The sequence below is a fragment of the Strongylocentrotus purpuratus genome, unplaced genomic scaffold (assembly GCF_000002235.5).
Source record: "Strongylocentrotus purpuratus isolate Spur 01 unplaced genomic scaffold, Spur_5.0 spur5_scaffold_3, whole genome shotgun sequence".
NCBI classification, from domain to species: domain Eukaryota; kingdom Metazoa; phylum Echinodermata; class Echinoidea; order Camarodonta; family Strongylocentrotidae; genus Strongylocentrotus; species Strongylocentrotus purpuratus.
Window position 1 is genome coordinate 38,122,703 of NW_022145609.1, and position 23,049 is coordinate 38,145,751.

The window sequence follows — 23,049 nt, forward strand, 5'->3', positions numbered from 1 at the left end:
TCATTGTTTGTCATTCAAATTTGTCATCTTTCATACATTCTTTTTGTAAACTCCTGCTTCTATTCATTCAATTACAAAGAGTTATTTTCGTATTGTAACCAAATTTAGTGCATATGTCTTTGTGAAGTGTCTCAATACAATTATTTAATTCACCTGTTGTTAGGTAGGGCAAGCCAAATGTTTGCCCTACCTAGCAACAATTACTGTATGCTATTTGCATTCTGACTATTGAAATACAATTATTTGTAACAGATGAATGGACAAATTGTATGGAGGCACTTCTTAAAGAGGTATGCATTGAATTACATTACGAAAATAGATTATCACTTTGTGTTTTCTTCTCTATTCTCAATGCAAAATATCCCATCCACTTCTTCAATTTTCTATTTGTTTCATAATCAGCTCTTCAGGCTCTCTCATCAGTAAATACTTTCTGCATCTACTTGTATTAACTCTTCTACTTGTTTTTTGGCTCTTTCCAATTACTCATTAAATAAATTAAAGCTGCACTTTCTAGCTAAGGTTACGTCTTCAAAAATGTTTATCACCTCATTAGCAAAGCCATTAGTGAGTTAATGAATAGTACCAGACATGCAGTTTCATACAGATTAATTCCAGTGAATAATATTCCTGCTTCTCCTTCTTCTTGTAATATATTTCTCTTCCCTCAAACAGCAACCCTGTTAACTTTTCTTTGTATATTTTTTTAATTTGTTCCTTTTAGATTCTTTTTTCTTTTCCCTTTTTCATTCACCCAATGGCTATATTTTGCATTTTGTTTTCTCTCTTTTTCAAATTTCATGTTCTTCCACTTTTTCTTTCTTATTTCTCTCCTCTTTTTTGACAATCACTTTTCCTTTCTTCATCATTTTCCCTTTATTTCCATTGTTTATCAAGAATTAGCTCTCTGAGATAACTTGCTCGATTGGCTCTTCTATAATCTGAATCCAAATGTGTTACTTCTTCATACTCTTTTTCTTTATACAATGAAACCTATATGTAAAGACCACTGAAGGGAGACAAGATGAGTGGTCTTTAAAGGCAGGTGGGCTTTAAGCACAGGTTTCAATGAGAAACAAGGTTCAAGGGAAATAAAAATGTGGTCTCGCTATAAGGTGGCCACTAAAGGCAGGTTCAACTGTATTTTGTATCAATTCTTCAACCTCTTTTCCCTTTCTATAATCTAATTCTGATGGAATCTAAATTAGAACGAAGGTGATGTTTTCATTACCAAGGGACACACTGACGAGTAGAACTAGAGCACTTTCTATGTCAGGAATAATACAAAAGATCGAGCGAGGTTAATAACGGCCAGATAAACACCCCTACGAGGCCTCAATAATTAGAGCTGATGACATCTTTTAATCAAACATCCGTCTCTTTGTGACCCTTCATATTAAAATGCAAATGAGAAGTAATGAATGGGCTGGCTATACGGTGCCTATAATAAGCAAAACAGTAGAAGTAAAAGCTAATAAAGAGAGGGCAAGGGGAGCACAAGCAAGATCACAAAGGGTGTAATAAATGAATTTATGAATTAATAATCCTCAAGTCTCTAACTCTAAGATCATTGAAAAGGAGGTCCTGTATTTATTAGAGGATTCACTTCCTTTCTAATTTGAGCCGGGAAATTAATCAACCTGCAGCATCGTAATCAGGGACTTCAAATTGGCTACATCAAAAACAAAAACAAAAGAGGAGGGATCTAAATATTACTTCCCTTCCCTTACCTCTTCAAATTTGGGTCATTTATTACATTTTCACTCGAGAGAGTTGCAGGAGATGATTTCAATTAGTTTTGTATTTTTTCTACCGGCTTCATTTGATGAAACCCTTGTCGCATCGAAATGGATGCTCGAGTTCTGTTTTTGTCAGTTTTAGGGTCGGCCTGCTGAGGATTTGATACTGTACATATACGACCCTATTCATACTTGAGTGGACCGTGTATATATGACCCTATTCATACTTGAGTGGACCGTGTATATATGACCCTATTCATACTTGAGTGGACCGTGTATATATGACCCTATTCATACTTGAGTGGACCGTGTATATATGACCCTATTCATACTTGAGTGGACCGTGTATATATGACCCTATTCATACTTGAGTGGACCGTGTATATATGACCCTATTCATACTTGAGTGGACCGTGTATATATGACCCTATTCATACTTGAGTGGACCGTGTATATATGACCCTATTCATACTTGAGTGGACCGTGTATATATGACCCTATTCATACTTGAGTGGACCATGTATATATGACCCTATTCATACTTGAGTGGACCATGTATATATGACCCTATTCATACTTGAGTGGACCATGTATATATGACCCTATTCATACTTGAGTGGACCGTGTATATATGACCCTATTCTTACATGAGTGGACCATGTATATATGACCCTATTCATACTTGAGTGGACCGTGTATATATGACCCTATTCATACTTGAGTGGACCGTGTATATATGACCCTATTCATACTTGAGTGGACCGTGTATATATGACCCTATTCATACTTGAGTGGACCGTGTATATATGACCCTATTCATACTTGAGTGGACCATGTATATATGACCCTATTCATACTTGAGTGGACCGTGTATATATGACCCTATTCATACTTGAGTGGACCGTGTATATATGACCCTATTCATACTTGAGTGGACCGTGTATATATGACCCTATTCATACTTGAGTGGACCATGTATATATGACCCTATTCATACTTGAGTGGACCGTGTATATATGACCCTATTCATACTTGAGTGGACCGTGTATATATGACCCTATTCATACTTAAATAGACCGCTCCAGATCACTCCAGCGGACCTGATTGCTAGATCCTAATGCAATATACTGGTAGACTCTAACATCAGTCTAATATAATTCACCAATCAAAAACACAATCACTATTTTTTTTAAAGGAAAACAAGAACAAACAAAAAACTAAGAAGTTAAACCAACAACAATAGCATTTCATCATCACAAAAAACGCACAGAAACCAGTGATGAGAACCGATCATAATCAGGAACATGCTCCTAATAAATTTTAAAAACATGCTGTATCATCTTCCTCTTGCATATACTATCAGCGTGTCCACACACAAAACAATTTATCCCGAAACTCTATAACGATACGTCGTATAAAGAATCATCGTATAAATTCCAGGATGTCCACACACAAGAAACGTCATCACTAAAGAATCATCGTATAAAATGCCCCCTGTCCACACACAACATTTTCCGTGATTCTTTATACAGTTTCGCGATAGTGATAAGAGGTCTGGTCTCATTTCGCTCGAGGTCACGTTAAGCCCCGCCCAGTTAGTTACACTAGTTACACTCCCCCTGTCCACACACAACATTTTCCGTGATTAGGCGTGATTCTTTATCGAGTTTCAGTTCGAAACGATGCCCAAACCTGCGTTTCGTTAGACTAGTTTCGTTATACGACGTATCGTTAGTGAGCGTCCACACCTACAATTTTGGTCGTAAAACTATCGCGAAACGGTATAGCTAATCATGATTAGTCACAGAAAATGTTGTGTGTGGACAGGGGGTATGTGTAATTACCGTGTTGATGTACTCTACACTTGATGGTTAATGATAACCTCCTATAAATATACTTAATTTTTCCAAGAAACAAACTGGAAAAAAAAGGGCAGGGAAGCAGGTTGGAAACGACTGGTCAGCTAAGTGGTTTCCTTGTCTAAATAGGAAGTGAGAACCGCCGGAATGATAAGGAAAGAATGACAGAGAATCAGGTTTAATAATTAAGATAAAGATCACCGACAGATTTCTTTAAAGGCCCACCGCACTACTTGTAGCTATTTGCGCCCTCTATATAACAAACAATGCCTCATCGGTGACCATTGGTCCCCCATAATCCTCTTTTTCTTATGTTAACTGAGAGCTGAGTTGATGAGATAACCACCTGTCCAGTGACCTTGCAGGGCAGTCTTATCCCTCCTGTAAACTACGGCAGATAAGCTTTAAAATTCAAAATGCAAATCATTCAAATCAACTCTTTGTTTTTACCAAGAGCCAATTCATTCTGTTTATTTGTGCACTGTAAGGTGTGCTGCAGCTCACCTAAAATGTCTTTTTTTTTAAATTCTCTTCACAGTCAATAAAATCTTCTGCTGTTTAAACACTTTCATCACAGCTAAATTGAATTTGTTTAAAGCATTACTGCATTCATGATATGTGATTAATATAACTAATGAATTATACCTTTAGTACCTCATAATAAAGTTTATATAAAAAAAAATCATTACTTTAGATATCCTGTTTGATATGTTTGAAATCGACTCCCTGAACTACTTCAGGTTCTCAACTTCACACTTTTCATAAAAGAGCATTTTTAAAAAGAAAATTGGGACTCAAATTTGACACGGTAATGATTAATGTATACATCTCAATATGATGTAACTCAAGTCTTCAAAATTAGGCCCATTTACACATCCCGGCGAAACACCATTTTGGAAAAAATCATTGACCACTGGGAAGGAAAAAAAAGTCAATGTTTGCTCATACCAATTGTCGCTACTCTTTCTGTGATTGCACAGAAGCAAGGAGAGTCACAAGACAAAATACCAGAATCTTAACGATTTAAACTGCAAAAATCAGTGAAATTTTGGCAGGCATTAAAAAAAAATGCACTCCAAAGGTGGATTTTTCAATTTCGTTTTTTGTTGCCGTGTTTGCCGGTGTTTAGCCACGATTAGCCAAGACAAGAAAAACCAAAAGTGAGAAAAATTGATGATTTTTGCTTACACTGTAATTGCAGCTATTGAGAATGAATATGATCTTATAACATCCACTGGGATTGTAACCGAGTCTGAAGTTCAACAAGCACTGTTGAAGATTGGAGGAGAGGCACGCAGTGTTGTACACTGAGAGTGACAGGTGCGTCTTTATGATACTCCAAATTCAATTTTATTGAATTAACAGTCAACAAGTTCACGATGCGTCAGCCACTTGTGAATTAATGATGGACGATTTGTGCCTAAAACGAGCAAAATTTAATACTCCTTTAGATTCGTAAAAGTAAAGGATTGTTAACAAGTCCGCGGAGTGCGGACACAAATGGAAGAGCAGTGTCAATCCTCGATGTTTATAATAATAATAATCTTTTAATCTTTTAATGTCCACTCCAAATTTTATTAAGTTAAACCGAAAATGAAAATTCTTTTTGCCCAATTGATCGTGAGCCCGGCAGCCACTGAGCAGCGCCAGATTGACGTTGCTCTATCCCTTATTGTTGAACGCCAAACAAGGTAGCAGCAACTCCCGTCTTTTAACATCTTTTGGTATAACGCGGCCGGGATTCAAACCCCACGACCTTCTGGTTGTGAGGCGGACGCTCTACTGACTGAGTTCTTTTCAAAAATTTTGAGACGAAAAGCAATATTTTCCTTGTAGCAATTCATTTTTTCCTTGCATCTCTAGAGGTATTGTTCATTTTCAATTTTTCTTTTTTTAGCTTTCAATGTTGAAGTCACTCTCTGTTCCTATGTGTTATTTTCTTACTGTTGAAAAGACTTTATATGCTTCCAGGTGCAGTGTGATGCAGAGGTGAATGAATCAACTGAACTAGTAAAAACATGCAGAAGTTTGTGGAGTGCATTAAAGGCAGAAGAAGCTTCTGTGAAAATGAAGCTTTATTCCTGTAGCCATTAACCATTCTTTTGTTTGAAAAGCTCTGCAGCAGTTGAACAGCGAAAGAAAGAAGAATTTTCAGTTAATCTTTGATACTATACATATTCCTAAAATTTGAGTATGTAAGGGGTCAAACTATTGTTTTCAGGACAGATTAGGGAAAAACAAAAACAAAATTAGAGAAATATGCAGATCAGCCTCGTATGGAAAATAAATGTAGAGAAATAAATATTTATTGTAAAGAGAGAGGTCTATCTCTTGGTAAACTTCTTACATTTTCCCTAACTATTGCAGCCTTTCAAAAAAAATCAGCAAGAAATTCTGTGGCCCCATCAAATGGGTGTGACCGAGAGGATAGCATGATCATTCCAGGCCCAGTATTCCTTGTGGTTAAAAAGGTTTCCAGATTATATTATGATGGGGAAATTACCGAAACTGAACTAAAAAAATCATTGAATTGCCAAGTTTTGACAAATAAATAACCTCAATTACCTCCTCATCCTCCAGGAACTAAACTGTATTTGAGAAGGGTCACATGACTCCTACATGAATGAGGCAATATCCTTCTTTCGAGGTATCCAAGTGGGCTGACTGACAGGGGGGGGGGGGCACACCCTCAGACCAGCTTTTATTTCCCAACATTCTTGACTAATATACAGTAGACTCTCAAAATTCTAACAATTATCAAAGTATACCTTTGTAGGATATATTAGATGATAAAAAATACATACCGGTGTGCAGTCAAACCTGCTTTAACGACCATCTGTATAAAAAGACCATCTGCCTACAAAGACCACATTGTTTGTTTCCCTTTGAAGTGGTTTCTCATTAAAACATGTACTAAAGAAACCTGTACTTAAAGACCAGCTGCCTATAAAGACCACTTTTCTTGACTCCCTTGGGCAGTCTTTAAACCAGTATACATATTTCACTCTATATTATTAAACATGTCTTTAAGTTTTCTGAAGGTTATTTATAACTTTTAGATGCAGCACTTAAATAAACTGGCAGTGGATCGAGCCTATAGAGAGATTTATGCCTTCCCCCCCCCCCCCCCCCCCCCCCCCGCGTTTGAAGTTCAAGACCTCTAAAAACATTGGAATGAGCATTCCTGTGACGTGGGCACATTCCTCGTCTCTGGAAAGTCAGACCGGAGTCTCTGATGGTCAGACTTTCAATGGTAAACGAAAAGGTTAACTGAAAGGTTCAGATTGTAAAGAGAAAGCAATTACACTTGTATGAAATAACTCAAAACTCAAAACTGTTTGTGAAACAAATTATTTCTGTGTTTATTTGATGATATAAATACAAGTTTTGATTTTATATAGTAATGATGCATGAATGAAGATGTGATATTATTGCTGCCAAGAATATTAAGTCATTCATCAGTGAATTCTATTGCATCCTGTTCAAAACTGACTCCAACTAACCACAAAGTTTGGTAAGGATTACGAAATGACAACTACTTTCAATATCAAACGTGGGGATGACCACTTCCCTACTTGGGCACTTTCACATTGTCTTTTGAATTCTCCTGTTCGCTGGTTCTCAGCAGATGGTATTTTAATGTGAAGTTTTTAATTGTGATCGGTTGATTTAAAGTCTTATTTAAAGGCTAATTGGTTTGGGGTGCTATATGTCTTCATAAATGCATTGGCAGCATACAAAACTACATGTAAGTCCTGTTTGCAATAATACTAGTTGTACTTGGTATGAGAAGAAACATTTTGTTTTATTAAATTTCTTGAATAACAGGAGTTAAAAGCAGTCTAAAGTGTACAGACTATCTTATGCCACTAGCTGGAATAAAGAATGAGATTTGATAGTGATACATTCCAGACCCTGCCTGTTCCTTTCATTTTCAATGAAAAGAGGATATTTCATGTAATGACATCCATCTGATGAATTAGTGGTGAATGCAATGAAGCCACAATCGATGGCATACTGGCATATAATTATAATGCTGGCTTCAATGGTTCTTTTTTGTTACCCACATACTTTGATTTTTTTAAATTCAAGTCATTGCTAAGATTATTTTTTAAGTTATGAATACGTTAGCAAAGAAAATAATACTAAGCTGAAATAATTATTGAATATACTTTATGTATATGTTTATGTTTCACTCAATCATTGAGTAATTAATGTAAATATGTATTGAATTATGGAGAAAAAAAACCTCGCTTGAGGATAAGAGGAAAATAAATAATGCTGTCTTCAAAGGAGGGAGAGGGAGAAGCAAAACTAGCCTGAATCATTTTTCACCAATTTCTTAAATAGTGGAAAAAGTGGTATTCAGTTTTTCGCACTGTATAATTTTTGGTTGCCCCTGTCGAGTGCATGCTTCTCTAAAATGATTGGTTGCCCTGAGGGGTAGGTTGGTGGCCCAGGGCCACATGTGACTACCAGTGTCGAGCTCTGTCTTTGAAAAGAAAATTTGAGACTCACCTGCTAAGCAACATGTGAAGAGAGCAATGTAGAATAGAACCAACAGAGCAGGAGTGTCCATTTTTAGAGATGTTGTGCCAAAAGAAGATAGAAGAAGATAGGACCTGGGTGTTGAACCAGCGACCTGTTCACAGGATGGGGTTCAATATCTGCTACCACTTTCCCTTACTTCTAAAAGGCTCCTGCTGTGAAATGAGATTATATACATAGGGTCAGACATTTAAAAACAAAATTACAACATTTTATAACAATCACAAACCTTTCAAAAAGCAACAGAAGGGCAATTTCGATACACAATTGAATTGCCTTTAGAAATCATGTTCAGATTCATATGTGATCATTTTATTTGTTTACACTTTTCAAAAGGTTACACATAAGGCCATTAAAAATTGCCTAAGGTTGATTTTTCTAGTCTTTATGATTGTGTCTTTCTTTTGACCAGATGGTCATAGCACCTGACCATAACTTTTAATTCTGAATACCCATTCTTTCAAACTGTTTGTATTCCATTTGGCCTTGCTTTTCACATGGTGCACAAACATGTTCATATGGGGAGCATGCAAGGGGGCACAAAGGGGCCATAAAGGGGCCAGGCCCCTCCCCCGCCCCATTAATCTCCCACTAAAAATAAATCATCCACAGAACGAAGGAGAGGGTCTCGGTCTCGTTGGTGTGACAGACTAAAGACATATCAGGCTGTAACGCTCCTTGGTGTGACTGAGCTTCAATATCCAAAGAAAGTGAGGATACCCCTAATAAAAACTTGAATATTCCAGTGTAACTTTTTTACAAAGTGGTATTTAAAAAAACACAACCTTGAAGCAATGATAGAGTTTGAATTCTGTGCTATATTACAACATATTCACTCCAAGAAAACAGAGTAAGGCAATAGAAATGTTTTATGTATTTCAAAGTGTGTACTCGATGTGTCGGATACTGTATGACACAGAAGTATACAATGTAATTAAATCTTTCCTCAGTCTATGTATGAGTGGGTGTGTACAATAATGTGTTCATGTTTTCCATTGTACTCTCATACTCCCCCAAAAGGTCAAAGAGTTAATAACATTAACTCAACAAGGCGATGGTGTGGGTTGGTACCTAGAAAGGTGATTTGTTAACCTTTTAATAGTTTGTTATGCTTTATTTAAACTCTTTGTAACATTACTAACCCCTTTTCATATATCATCTACCAGTACCGTAAAAGCTATGGTAAAATAATAACTCATTCATGAAACCTCAGCTATATGCCTATACTACTACTGCAGATTTGTTTTACTTCCATATTTGAGAGTTTATTTCTTTACAAGACATATGGTACGTTTGATAGATACTAAAAAAGCTCATTCCTTTACAGAAAATCACAATAATTATATACTCTGGAAGATGCCAGTACGAACAGAGGTTAATTCCAGAGATCTAGGTGCGAAATGACAACAGGAAAAATGGCAAAGATAACAGTGAAGATTAGTGGTACAGTGTCGTTTCCTTTGCTATATGATACAAGTAATCAACACGGTTTGTGCGATGATAATTTTGTAGTGTGTGAAAGTTGTGTGAAATTAAACAAAACTGCATTGCTGTTAAAGTTCAAATGAGTATTATAATGATTAAATAGCTACATGAAAACCTTTCTGAGTTCATTGAAAAATCATTAACAAAAAATCTACATTAGAGTATCTTTATTAAATATATCAATTTCACAAAAGTGACAGAACTAGATTGTATAGTTTTGTTCTTTCCTGTAACTGAACTTAATGAACTTTTTCATGATAAACTTTTGATCATTTTTAGACCCACCCCCGCCCACATTAAAAGTGATTAAATTGGGGTCCACATCCATCGAGTCGCTTAATTTCAGGAAAAAGTCATATACACCTACATGTTCATGTATATACGCCCACACAGCTTCAAATTACAATCTATTCAGTGCTACAATTTAATCATGCGATATAGAAACTTTGACTTATGTTTACATACACAACTCCACGACAACACACCATCAGCAGCTGTGCCACTGATAAAAGGGGAGAAGTTCCCGCAAAGAAACAAATCGTTGTCATAACCAATGACCCAAATCACTCATACATTAATCTAAAGATATAACCATATATAACCACAAGTGCCTCTCTGCAACAATAGGCAAAACCCACCACAACGCCATCAATACTTTTCAAACAATATCATACCTAATCTTTTCACAAAAGGCCCGTCCTCATCAGACTGAAGTTGCAAAATAACCCACTAGTTTAACTAGCCCGATCTCAAATTAGCCAGCTAATTTGCATCATCAGCCCGCAGTTGCAATTAGCAGGCTATTTGGTCGACAAAATATCCCTAGGAATCTGGTCTTGTTTCCAAAAAAGAGGGCTAAATGCTAATTTGCGCCCGTCTGAGCTAGTTTGAGATGAGTGTATTGGTCTGGTGAGGACGCAATTTCGAGCTTCAGAAAATATCCAGAGTCTTGCAACTTTGGTCTGATGAGGACAGACCTAAATGTCTAGTTGCTATCATCCCCCGCATGAACGCCTGGGGTAAAAAAGAAATCCTTTTCAAAAGTTGAGCAGCCAGTGCTACTGTTTGATGCTCTGTGGAGCAAGGAGCTTGTTCAGACCAGAAAAAATATCATATAAAAAACATCGTGTAAAGAATCATCATATACAAATGGGGCATATGCACAGGCTAATAACATTGCACAAATAAAAGTCACATCGTTTGAAGAAACTTTTTTAAACGAGGTCAGGTGATATGACCAGGCGCGGATCCAGGATTTCTTATGGGAGGGGGCCCAACTTTTTTTTTTTTGCTCCCGAAAATTTGAAAAACGCGCCGGCCAAAAATTCGCTCAGTGGGGGGGGGGGGGGGAGTGAGCACATTTTTTTTTTGGATCCTCAAAAAAATTTCAATTTGCGCCCCCCCCCTTGAGCGCCAGGGGGGGGGGGGCCCAACCCCCCAAAAAGGTAAAAATCACGTGATTTTACATGATTTTTTTCTCAAGGGGGGGGGCCCGGGCCCCCCGGGCCCCCCCTGGATCCGCCACTGGATATGACAACTGGCCAATCATACATGCTCTCTAGAGTCTAGCCATAAGGCCCACTCACTCAGTTATACAGACTTACAGTTTTTGTGCCCTGTTCGGACGAGGACAGGTCCCTGATGTTTGATGCATTTATCATTTGACTTGGTGCCCAAACATTGTTTTCGCTATGTGTTTTTTGTACCCCCATACAATGAATCTTAGTAGTCTGAATAAGGGTAATCCTAGGCATATTACTTCTAAGAAATCCATCAAAGAAACAAACAAAAATTGGTGGCATAGATCCAAAGCACAGATACATAAAGATGGAAATTATAACCAGTAGGTCTAGGGCCTACATGTCACAATGCATAAAATAAACCCGCAATGAGTATGCATGGGCCTTCCACAAAATATCATAAATAGGCCCATTTACTCAGCCCCAAAACCATTTAGAAAAATCACGGGGGGGGGGGGGTGCAGCCATTTACACTCGTGGAAAAACACATTGGTGTTTGCTCGATCGTTCTGTGTTTTTTTGTGTGAGCAGAGCTCTGCATGTGATCGCACAGGAGCTATGAGAGTCACGTAACCAAACAACGGAAACATTCACCAATGTTCTGAGAGCAAGTACTTACACTGCAAATACCAGTGAAATGTTTGCATGAGTTTTAAAAAAACACTACAGAGGTGGGTTTTTCAATTTCGGAATGTGAGAAAATTGATGATTTTTGTTGCAGTGTAAATGCAGCTACTGGATGCAATAAAAAACACACTGGGAACGTTGTTTATAGCATAGGCCAGCAAGCTCAAAGAAAAAGAAGTTAACAAGCTATATCTAGTCATCATAAATCAAAGAAAATAGGAACAGGATGCCAAAGAAAGGGTGCAAAAGTAGAAATAAGGAATATATAGAGATAACTATAATGATTGGAAGCGTTATAGAGAAAGATAAAGAAGAGAAGGAAGAAGAGTAGGAAAAAGATATTAAATAAAGCAAGCTCAAAGTAAAAGAAGTAGTTATATCAATAGTTTGAAAATATTTGTGGCATTCAATGTTCAAACTATTGAAATTTCTCCCAGGAAGCATTACATTTATTAAAAAATAGTTATATCAAGTCATCATAAATCAAAGAAATTTGTTACAGGTGATGGATGCCAAGGCAAGGGTGTAAAAGTAGAGATAAGGAATAGAGAAAACTATAATGGTTGGAAGCGTTATGGTGAAAGAATAGAAGAGAAGGAAGAAGAGTAGGAAAAAGATAAACAAATATATAAGAGAGGGCAAAATGAGATTGAAAGAAAGACAGACAAAATAACAGAATAAAAATATCTCTGAGAACAGAAAAGAATGAATATAAGAAAAGGAGACAAGTATCTCAGGGCGCGTTCATGCTTGATTTTGAAGGCAGAATGAGCGATTTGTAACGCTCATCGTAAACGCTCATCGTAATCGCAGTTCCACGGTGCACTGTTCATGCTCACTTCTCCAGGCAATTCTCCTTGGGTGGCCTTCAGCTGGATTCGCAAACCTGTGTGCGCATGCTACGTAGACCCACTAGAGGTCAGTGCGTTTACCCCATTTAAATGCGTTTACAAATTGTAAACGCATCTTTTTGTGAGTTTACGATCGGCGATCATGATCGCCGTTTTTCGGTGATTCTACAAAAGTGAGCATGAACGCAATCGTGTTTTAAACTAAACGCGTAACAGATGCCTGATTCTGGCCGTCAAAATCAAGCATGAACGCGCCCTCAAAGATACATAAAGAATGAAAGAGAAGAAAAATGACAAACTATCTCAAATAAAAACAGAACCAAAAAATCAAAGATGTAAAAATGATTGAGAGAGAAAAATGATTGAGAGGGGAAAATGATTGAGAGGGGAAAATGTTTGAGAGGGGAAAATGATTGAGAGAGAAAAATGATTGAGAGGGGAAAATGATTGAGAGAGAAAAATGATTGAGAGGGGAAAATGATTGAGAGAGAAAAATGATTGAGAGGGGAAAATGATTGAGAGGGGAAAATGAATGAGAGGGGAAAATGATAGAGAGAGAAAAATGATTGAGAGGGGAAAATGATTGAGAGGGGAACATGATTGAGAGGGGAAAATGATTGAGAGAGAAAAATGATTGAGAGGGGAAAATGATTGAGAGAGAAAAATGATTGAGAGGGGAAAATGATTGAGAGAGAAAAATGAATGAGAGGGGAAAATGATTGAGAGAGAAAAATGATTGAGAGGGGAAAATGATTGAGAGGGGAAAATGAATGAGAGGGGAAAATGATAGAGAGAGAAAAATGATTGAGAGGGGAAAATGATTGAGAGAGAAAAATGATTGAGAGGGGAAAATGATTGAGAGAGAAAAATGATTGAGAGGGGAAAATGATTGAGAGAGAAAAATGATTGAGAGGGGAAAATGATTGAGAGGGGAAAATGAATGAGAGGGGAAAATGATTGAGAGGGGAAAATGATTGAGAGGGGAAAATGATCGAGAGGGGAAAATGATTGAGAGGGGAAAATGATTGAGAGGGGAAAATGATTGAGAGGGGAAAATGATTGATAAATAAAACAAGAAGTAAAGAAATGTGCATGGAACAATCAAGAAGAAAGAAAAGATAAATGAAGAAAAGAAAAGAAAGAAGGGTGAATGGAAAGAAAGATAGGGAAGTAGGACAAATGGAAAGCAAGAGAGTGGATTATAACGACAGAAAAAAGATAACTAATAATGCTTACCTAAAAGTAAAATCCAGTCTCAGAATAAAGGAATAAAGCAATCACTAGCATCAAAAGAGAACAACCTTATCCAACTCTGACATCATCAATTGACTTTACTGAACTGATACCACAACCTGACCAAAGAGGGAACCCAGTCAGACACCGAGAGAAGGAATGCATTGCACCAGTAACGAGCAACAGATCCTGTCCGCAAGGTAGATACCCGATCTGCTCATTGAGCTTGAAGGCTTACATTCAGTTTCCTTTTATACTGACACCCGAATGACAATTAGGCAATTGCATACGCAGGTAGTACTAGTGAAACAGGAAGACGTGATGGTGTTGGTATCTTTTCCGCTAAATAACACTGTCCTAGATAGTACTACAAGTTGACAAACATACAAGCAGTTGCTAGGGTCTACTATTCAGATACAAGAAAAAAGTGAGATTTGAATTGTGATTCTAATTTGACTTCTTATGAACCCACTGTGGGATATATGAAATGAATGTTCTGACCTTGTTTCTTATGACCTATATTTTGGAACAGAGTGCCATCAAATATCTACAATTATTCCCAAAACATACAGGGGCAGTAAGATTTGATTTTAAATCCAAATCTCAGAAATTGGTGAGAATTTTTGTTGAGTTGGGAAAAGACAGATTCTAATTGCACTTTTTCTCACCATTCTGACTATGTGTAAATGTCCCTGAGTCATTACAAAACGTACTTTATTTGCTTCGTGTAAACCTTGTTTAAATATGATACTTTGTGCAAACATGATATGAAGTATGCATAGTATGTAAATAGAACCACAAACATAAGGGCCCGAATTCACAAAGGAGGTTTGTCGACAAACCTTGCTTTGTGAATTCGGGCCTAGAGGTTTACTAACTTTTATAATACTAGTGGTAGACCAAAGTTTGGAGGAATGGTTGTGACATGAGTAACCTTTTTGTAGAATAGATCATTGTTATGCTTAAAAATTCAAATCTAATTAACAATGATTAACACAGAGAGTTATTATTGTGCCTAAAATCAAAAGGTTGTCCAAAATAATCCACTGCTCTTCAATAAAAATGTTAAAATTGACTGAAATGAGTGATAATGCTTATAGTTTACAAAACATTATCTACATATAGGGCTTTGCTAAAAGCTTTAAAATGGCTCTGAAAAAGAACTGTGGAGATTCTATGCACTAGCTGTTCACACTTGTAAGCAAAAGAATGGATTTGAAAGCTTTGACCAATCACAGCAATGCTAAGAGTGAAAAGAATTGTGGAGATTCTATGCACTAGCTGTTCACACTTGTAAGCAAAAGAATGGATTTGAAAGCTTTGACCAATCACAGCAATGCTCAGAGTGAAAAGAATTGTGGAGATTCTATGCACCAAACTGTTCACACTTGTCAGTTACAAGTACAGTTATTGTATTTAAAACAATGGAAATGAAAGATTTGACCAATCATAGCAATTCTAAGAGTGAAAAGAATTGTGGAGATTCTATGCACTAGCTGTTCACACTTGTAAGCAAAAGAATGGATTTGAAACTTTGACCAATCACAGCAGTACCGAGTGAAAGTAACTGAGAGCTCATTGGCACTGAGTTATTCACACTGTCTTGCATGTCAAAGCAGTTTTTCACACTTTTTTTCTTTCTTTTTTTCTTCATATTTTTCCCTCCCTTTCACACTTGCATGTAAAAGCATGCAATCTTTTTCAAATAGAAATGAAAGTTTTAACAGAGAAAAGAATTTGAAACCCCTCTGCACTATATTAGCTGTTCACAATTCTCAGCAAGATTATTATGTTCAGAATAATAGATGTGAAAACTTTGACCAATCCCAGCAATGATGAGTGAAAAGATTTTCAAAAACTCTGATGCACTGAGTTTAACCACTTGAGAGCAATGCTTCTACAACAATAGAAGTGAAAGATTTGACCAATCACAGCAATGCTAAATTCGTCGCTGTTTTCACAAAGTGACGGTAGTGAAAAAAAATTGCATTCACTTTGCGTTACGATTTTCCTCACTACCGTCATTTCGTCCCTATTTTCATGAAGTGACGGTAGTGAGGAAAATCGTAACGCAAAGTGAATGCAATTTTTTTTCACTACCATCACTTTGTGAAAACAGCGACGATTTGTTCACACTTACACCTAATGACTTGTAAAAGTACACTGGTGTTCTTGTCATACTTCTAAGATCTTGACACATAAATTCAATTTCTATTTATATATAAAACAGAGAAAAGGGGGATAAGACAGGGACAGGGAGAGAGGGCAAAGAAGACAGAGAGGGTAAGAGAGAGGAGAGGAGGGAGAGAGAGAGGGGGGAGGGGGAGGGGGAGGGCAAAGAAAGACAGAGAGGGGGGAAGAGGAGGGGAGAGAGAGAGGGGAGAGAAGAGGGGAGGGGAGGGCAAGAGAGAGGAGGGCAAAGAAGACAGATAGAGGGAGAGAGAGCATGAGAAAAGGTAAAAGTACACTGGTGTTCTTGGCGTACTTCTAATATCTTGACACATAAATTCAATTTCTATTCATATATTAAACAAAGAAAAGGGGAGAAGAGACAGGGACAGGGAGAGAGGGCAAAGAAAGACAGAGAGGGGGAGAGGAGGGGGAGAGAGAAAGGGGGAGAGAAGAGGGGAGGGGGAGGGGGAGAGAGAGGAGGGCAAAGAAGACAGATAGAGGGAGAGAGAGCATGAGAAAAGGTAAAAGTACACTGGTGTTCTTGGCGTACTTCTAATATCTCGACTCATAAATTCAATTTCCATTCATATATAAAACAGAGAAAAGGGGGGATAAGACAGGGACAGGGAGAGAGGGCAAAGAAAGACAGAGAGGGGAGGATGGGTAGAGAGAGGAGGGGGAGGGGGAGAGAGAAGAGGGGAGAGAGAAGAGGGGAGAGAGAGGAGGGGAAAGAGGAGGGGAGAGAGGAGGGGAGAGAGAGGAGGGGGAGAGGAGAGAGAGAGGAGAGGAGAAAGGAGGAGAGGAGAGAGGTGGAAGAGGGGAAAGAGCATGAGGGACAGAGAAGGAGATAAATGAGCAGGAAAGAAATTTTAGAAAGATATGAATGGACATTACGATTCCATGCCCTGTTAAAGTGCAATAATTTGATTACTTGTTGATCCTCCCATCATCCTGTATATTTCCTACTGAACTCTATTTATTTGGACGGTCATATCTCAGACTCAGCTAATACTTAACATATTCAATTGGTTTTCAATATTTGGACATTATTTTTAATGCTCTTTCGGAATGAAGTTGAAATTAAGAAATTCTAAAAATAGATTTTTATGATGTCACAGCTTGGGTACTCTATTAAGTCAATGAAATGTGCTTGACACTATTATGATGCCACAAAGGACAAGCATTATCCCTAGATAATGAAGGTTGATGTGATGGATCTTCATATCTATGCCTCCATTTTCTCCTGACCCTGCCCTTGATTTCAAATATTTTACTGGTAATGCCGGCTGGTTATCCTACCAAGATGGACAGGCCGATATATCCATTTACAAGCGCTGCTCTGCAGGCAATCGCATAGAAGGGAGGGGAGTCATGTGACCAAACACCAGATTTCTTCAACGATGTTTTGAGAGCGGGCATTCACACTGCAAAAATCAGTGAAATGTGTTTTAAAAAAACATTCAAGACTCAAAAGGTGTTTGTTTTTTTTTATTTTGGTTTTTCGGTATGTTTGCTGGTCGATATGAAGTTGCTTACAAACTTCCCCAAAAAATACTTGAATGTGAGAAAAATCCAATGTTTTATGCTTGCAGTGCAATGTGTTTGTTCATTCTTATTATGTACCTGTCTCTTGCCATGCTGTGCTTTTTATATGAATGGTTGAATAAATAATAATAATAATAATGTAATAATAATTACCGTAATATCTTAGTACGTAATAATAAAAATAATAGTGTAAACTGATAGATCGCAAACACCATCCAAGGACGCTCATGGCGCAAGCTCAGCAACAGTTCTCTTAGATACAAGTAAAGTGAATGTTTATTTGATAATAGAGTTATACCATCAAAAATTCAAAAACAATATGTTGTATTGTCATCAACTCTTCGACTGGAGACTGAACTTTCCTTGTATCCGGGAGTTTGGTACGATTGCATGTTGAGAAATGAAATTTGACACCCAATGCAAGGATGAGGTAATGAGATGTTGGTCACCTTCGAACTTCAACTTCACTGCACTATTAAAATAAAGTCTGTCAAACTAACTGAGGCCCTGCTAAAGTACTAAGTATAGGTGCTTTTAAACCTACAAAGTGACCTTCGTATTGATTTATTGTCAGAAATCTTGACAAGATCGATCTTTAAAAATTACAAGGTAAAGCGCAACCCATTATCACAAGACTATTTCTGGTGGCTAATATTACAAGACTATATAGCAGGGCTCCACGTTTTCATTGAGAGTTCTGGGGAGTGTTTCACAAAGACTCAGATCGACTTTAAGTTGGACATAACTATGGCAGGCCGGCCATTCATGCCACTGTTTGCTCTCACCAATATAATCTTTAGATGATATTTTTTCCTTCTATAATGAATTATAACAAAATTGAAAATTTTTGTAGATTTGTGAGCATTTTTTTTTTAAGTGCCTTGAGAGACCAATGCCAGTAAATGGTGAGAGCAAACAGTGGCATTTGAAGCAACAGGTAAAGTAATAAATAATAATAATAATAATAATAATAGCAACAAATACAATTTTTATAGTTCTAAATGGAATGTTTACTTAGTGTTTTGGGGGAGGGAGGGGGTCATAATTCCTGTTTTATTATTTACCGAGTATCTACAAAGAAGAGTCATAGACAAAGTTGGGTAAATATTGAAATAGAAATAGTGTTATCACTGATCTAATGACGTTTATTTCGTTGATTCATGTTGTATGCACGTCAATGGCATAACAGAAAGATATGTTAATAGATCTTATAGTATCTTACACTATACTTGATTGAACTTAAGAGAGATTGTCATTGAAGCCATTTTCAAGGGATCTTTAAAATGCTTATGCAATTGTTAGTGACAGATACATGTATAGTTGGTATTGCTGTGCCCTTAGAGTGCCTTAGATTTCATTCCTAGTAGGATTGTGCTTTGAGTTAATATCTTGAGAGTGCTGCCAAAGATAGATAAGTGCTGTGCCTAATGTCATCATTATACTCTATGTGATTGTGTTATCATCGGTTTGGAGGAAGATTAGGGTGTTCACTTTTATCCCGACAGAAATTGAAGATTATTTTGAAGGAAAAAAATGTGACATGAATATGTGTTTTGATTCTGATCCACTTGGTTATCTCAACCTTAGGTATTATATGTAGCTGAAACCCTTTTTGGAGTCCAAGTTGGTCAAGTTGGTCAAGACTGATAAATATTTCAATAATCTATATGAAATAATAAGAAAATCTAACCTGAGCCAGTCATGCAGAAAACATGGAGATTGTGATATGAAAGCTCCGTCTTTCGGTTTATTCAGAAGCTGAGTCCAAAAATTCTTTCACTACTTTATACAGTCCCAATTCCATTGTGGCTGATTCCCTGAATATCTCAAACTGAGAACCAAATAAAGTCATTTCTTTCTCTTGGGATTGGATTGATTTACCTTTCATCATACACAAAAGATAGAATGTTTACCAAAACCTCAAAAGGGTTTCATGGTGTTTGCACTTGCATAGATGTTGTTCATTTTGGAATTGAAAATGCATTCTGCGGAATTGGTGGTCCCATTTGTACTTTGAACTTATCAAAAAGACAGATCTCTTGTAATGTATTGTATTATCTGTTTTGCGACACAGACAAAATGTTGACATTTAAGGGGAAAATTGTCTTCACATGTTTATGTGTTCAGGTCTTAAAATATTTGAGTGGAATACAAGAAAAAACATCACAACCACCCTACCATGGTTTCGTGAAATGCTGCCCTGAGTGAAACTTTATATTAGCCTCAATCAGTACGTTACCTTTAACCTACTAAAATTCAAGAAATCTTGAATTACACACAGATGTTGAAGATCCGTCATTGTCCAAGCTTCTCTTCTTTCAAGTCCATATGAGAGAACATAATACTAATATTTCACGATTATAGCTGCCAGCAACATTTTGAAAAAACAATAAAGCACTCATGTATTATAACTTATAATAACAATCATATACAGTAGGCTTGCGGATGCACCATGTTTATCCTACTGTATATCTACATCACCATGCAAGCCGATACTTACAAGCAGCATCTACTAACAATCATGTTCTTCTAAATACAGAAGGGATCATGAAGGGTATAAAGGCCAACTACGTGTAGTATATCAATTTTTCATCGTAATTATCATTCTTTTATAATAAAGATGTGAGATAAAGGCCTCATCTCAAGTATCCAGTAATGAAACCTACCACGAACCAATAATTGCATTTTTCAATTTTTTCAATTTCATTTCAATTTTATTAATCATCCATCAGAAGTAAAAAACACATTTTAAGATTATCGCATGAAATACATGTAGATAAACAATAGATGAAAGGATGACTTCAAAATGAAAACGCATGAGCCTTGTATCGTAGAATGCAGCTAATAACCAATAAGGTACTAAGATAACTAAGGTACTCTGTAGCAATGTTTGGACTAAGGTGAAATATCAATTCAAAGTTTGGGGGAAATAATACATTTTAAAAAACATACAAAAAGGCACCTATTAATGAATTTCTTTTTATGTCATGTTTGGGAGTGTCGTGGCTGAGTGGTTTAAGGTGCTTGACTGCAAATGCGAAGGTCGAGGGTTTGAATCCCGACGCGGCACTAATATCCTTTGGCAAGATATTAACCTGCACTTGCTACTCTTCACCCAGGTGTTAAATGGGTACCGGTAGGAAGCCACCGTCATTGTTGGTCAAACAGTTTTTGAACGTCATGTAACGCCTGGCTGGAATGCTCCCCAGGGAGTGGAGATTGTGCACACAGTGTGTGCGGGCAAGTATTGAATCCAATGACTGGTATGATAGTATACTAGTATATCTGTAAAGCGCTTAGAGACATTCGTATTAAGCGCTAAATAAAAGCGGAATATTATATTACTATTATTTATATTTCCCCCAGGTGTGTTTGTGAAACATACCAGTGCTTGGAAAACAAAGAAATACAAACATTAGAGAGTTGTATTTCTCTTTAGACATTAAACCATGTGCAGATTTGATAGAAGTTATAACAAGATCTTAACCCAAACTAGGTCTAGTCTGGAACCAAGGGTTTGTAAGTATTTCTACTTGCTCTACCGAATAAAAGAAATAAAGCTAAAGTTAGAATAGAGGAAATTCTTGCCGTTTATCAACTAGAAGAATTATATAATTAAACAGATAAATTGATCTTTTTCACTTTTGATTTTTTTTTCTCTCTCTCATGTGTCATGTGGCAAGGTGCATCATGGTGGAAGGTGTGGTTTAATATTAACATTAAACCCTGTGCAGATTTGATAGAAGTTATAACAAGATCTTAACCAAAGCTAGGTCAATCATATTCAGCATTCATGCGCTTAGTACATTGACGATGTCAATTATCAATGATCATGATGGCATGACGCTACACATGTATTATGTACATACCTCACAAGTGTTGTTTTGTAAGATGTTTTTAAATCGAAAGAGCATTGACTTCTTGCCGCAGGTCGCTTCACAAAAAAGGTTTATCGTCAAGAAATGAATGAAGGTGCTCTAAAAGTAGCTTTTCTTTAAATTTCATTCAGGGCTTTATCTCCTTAATACCCTTTTGATTTTGAATTCGTAATCATTTGATCAGCTCTATTTGCATCACCGCAATTACTCATATATTACAAAGTTTGACATACTTAAAGGTACTATATCAACATTTTTAACTGAAAATTAATTTGTTCTATTCTTGTTGTATCATCATCATCATCTGAATAATGTAGGAGTAGGACATTGAATTACAGTAAATCTCTCTGGAAAAAAAAAATCTTGAATCAGATTGGGCAACTTTCAGCAAATTAATTGCATTAAAAGTATTATTTATATGCAACTTATCTAATGAAATATGCCTATTAATCTGCAGTGTAAGCACAGATACAGGGCTTAAATTATACCTCTTTACCTATTGCATCAGTTTAGCAAAAACACCAGAAGGCAAAGTGACTACAATTCTCATTTTTATGAAAAATGATTTATGCTACCTGTCTTTCTCACTTTTTATTTTACAATACCTAAAAGTTTGGATGGATAGGCCTAATGCATCACAGGAGGCTGATGGCTCAGTGGTAGAGGAGTGGTCTCATTATCAGAAGGTCTCGGGTTCAATACCAAATCAAATCATCCTCATTACCAAGTCCCTTGGATAAGACTTCAAGCTGTAAGCCCACTAGTAGATCACCTGCAAGGAATGCTATCATTAGGACTTCTTTTCTTGTTTTACTCCAAAGTTTGTTCGCTTTGTAGGTTTCTTATTTCACCTTTTCCTAGTAATCGGACTTGGAAATACCACTCTTTACATGAACGTCATCTTGTAAAAACTTTGATTTTTGTATTTAATTTAATCTCCTCACATTTCACATTGTTTTTATGTTGCCTAAATGTATAATAATAATAATAATAATAGTTCGTCCTTTAGCACATTTCAGGACCGCAGGCCCTCTCAATGCGCTTTACAGATATATATTATTACCCGGTCATCGGATTCATGCTTACTCGCACACAAGGTATGCACATTCTCCACTCCCTGGGGATGTATAGATATAGACTTCCCTCGATACACTTTGCTAATTAATTGTTCATTGTACTTCTTCTACCTGTATTGTATGTAGAGGTGTCATGGACGAGTGGATATGTCACCGGACTGTGGATCACAAGGTTCGCGGTTCAAGTCCCACCGCGGCACTAATGTCCTTTGGCAAGACATTGATCTAAATTTGCCACTCTCCACCCAGGTGTTAAATGGGTACCCAATAGGATGTGAAAGCTAATGTGGTTAGATTAGCATGTGTGCGCTTGTAAAAAAGACGCCTGGCTGGAATGCTCCCCAGGGAGTGGAGAATGTGCATACATTGTGTGCGGGTAAGCCTGAATCCTATGACCGGGGTAATGATATTTATATCTGTAAAGCGCTTTGAGAGGGCCTTCGGTCCTGAAAAGCGCTATATAAGAACTAGCTATTATTATTATTGTATTGTTACCCTTCAGTCTATGTGAATCTG

At 37.0% G+C, this 23,049-nt stretch overlaps 1 protein-coding gene across 3 annotated transcripts in view; it reads right to left on the reverse strand.

The window, feature by feature from the left end:
• The window catches only part of LOC100892849, a 49,648-nt gene that overhangs the window by 22,506 nt on the left and 4,093 nt on the right, over positions 1 to 23,049 (reverse strand). The window contains exons 1-2 of one of the 3 annotated variants that reach the window (XM_030996290.1): positions 13,866 to 13,996; positions 8,117 to 8,301 (exon numbers count right to left, since the gene is read on the reverse strand). In XM_030996290.1, coding sequence (XP_030852150.1) covers positions 8,117 to 8,177 — 61 coding nt within the window. In that variant the 5' untranslated portion in view covers positions 8,178 to 8,301; positions 13,866 to 13,996. Of the gene's footprint in view, positions 1 to 8,116; positions 8,302 to 13,865; positions 13,997 to 23,049 lie in introns of those variants that run through there. The other 2 variants (XM_030996291.1, XM_030996289.1) reach the window with 2 other exon arrangements.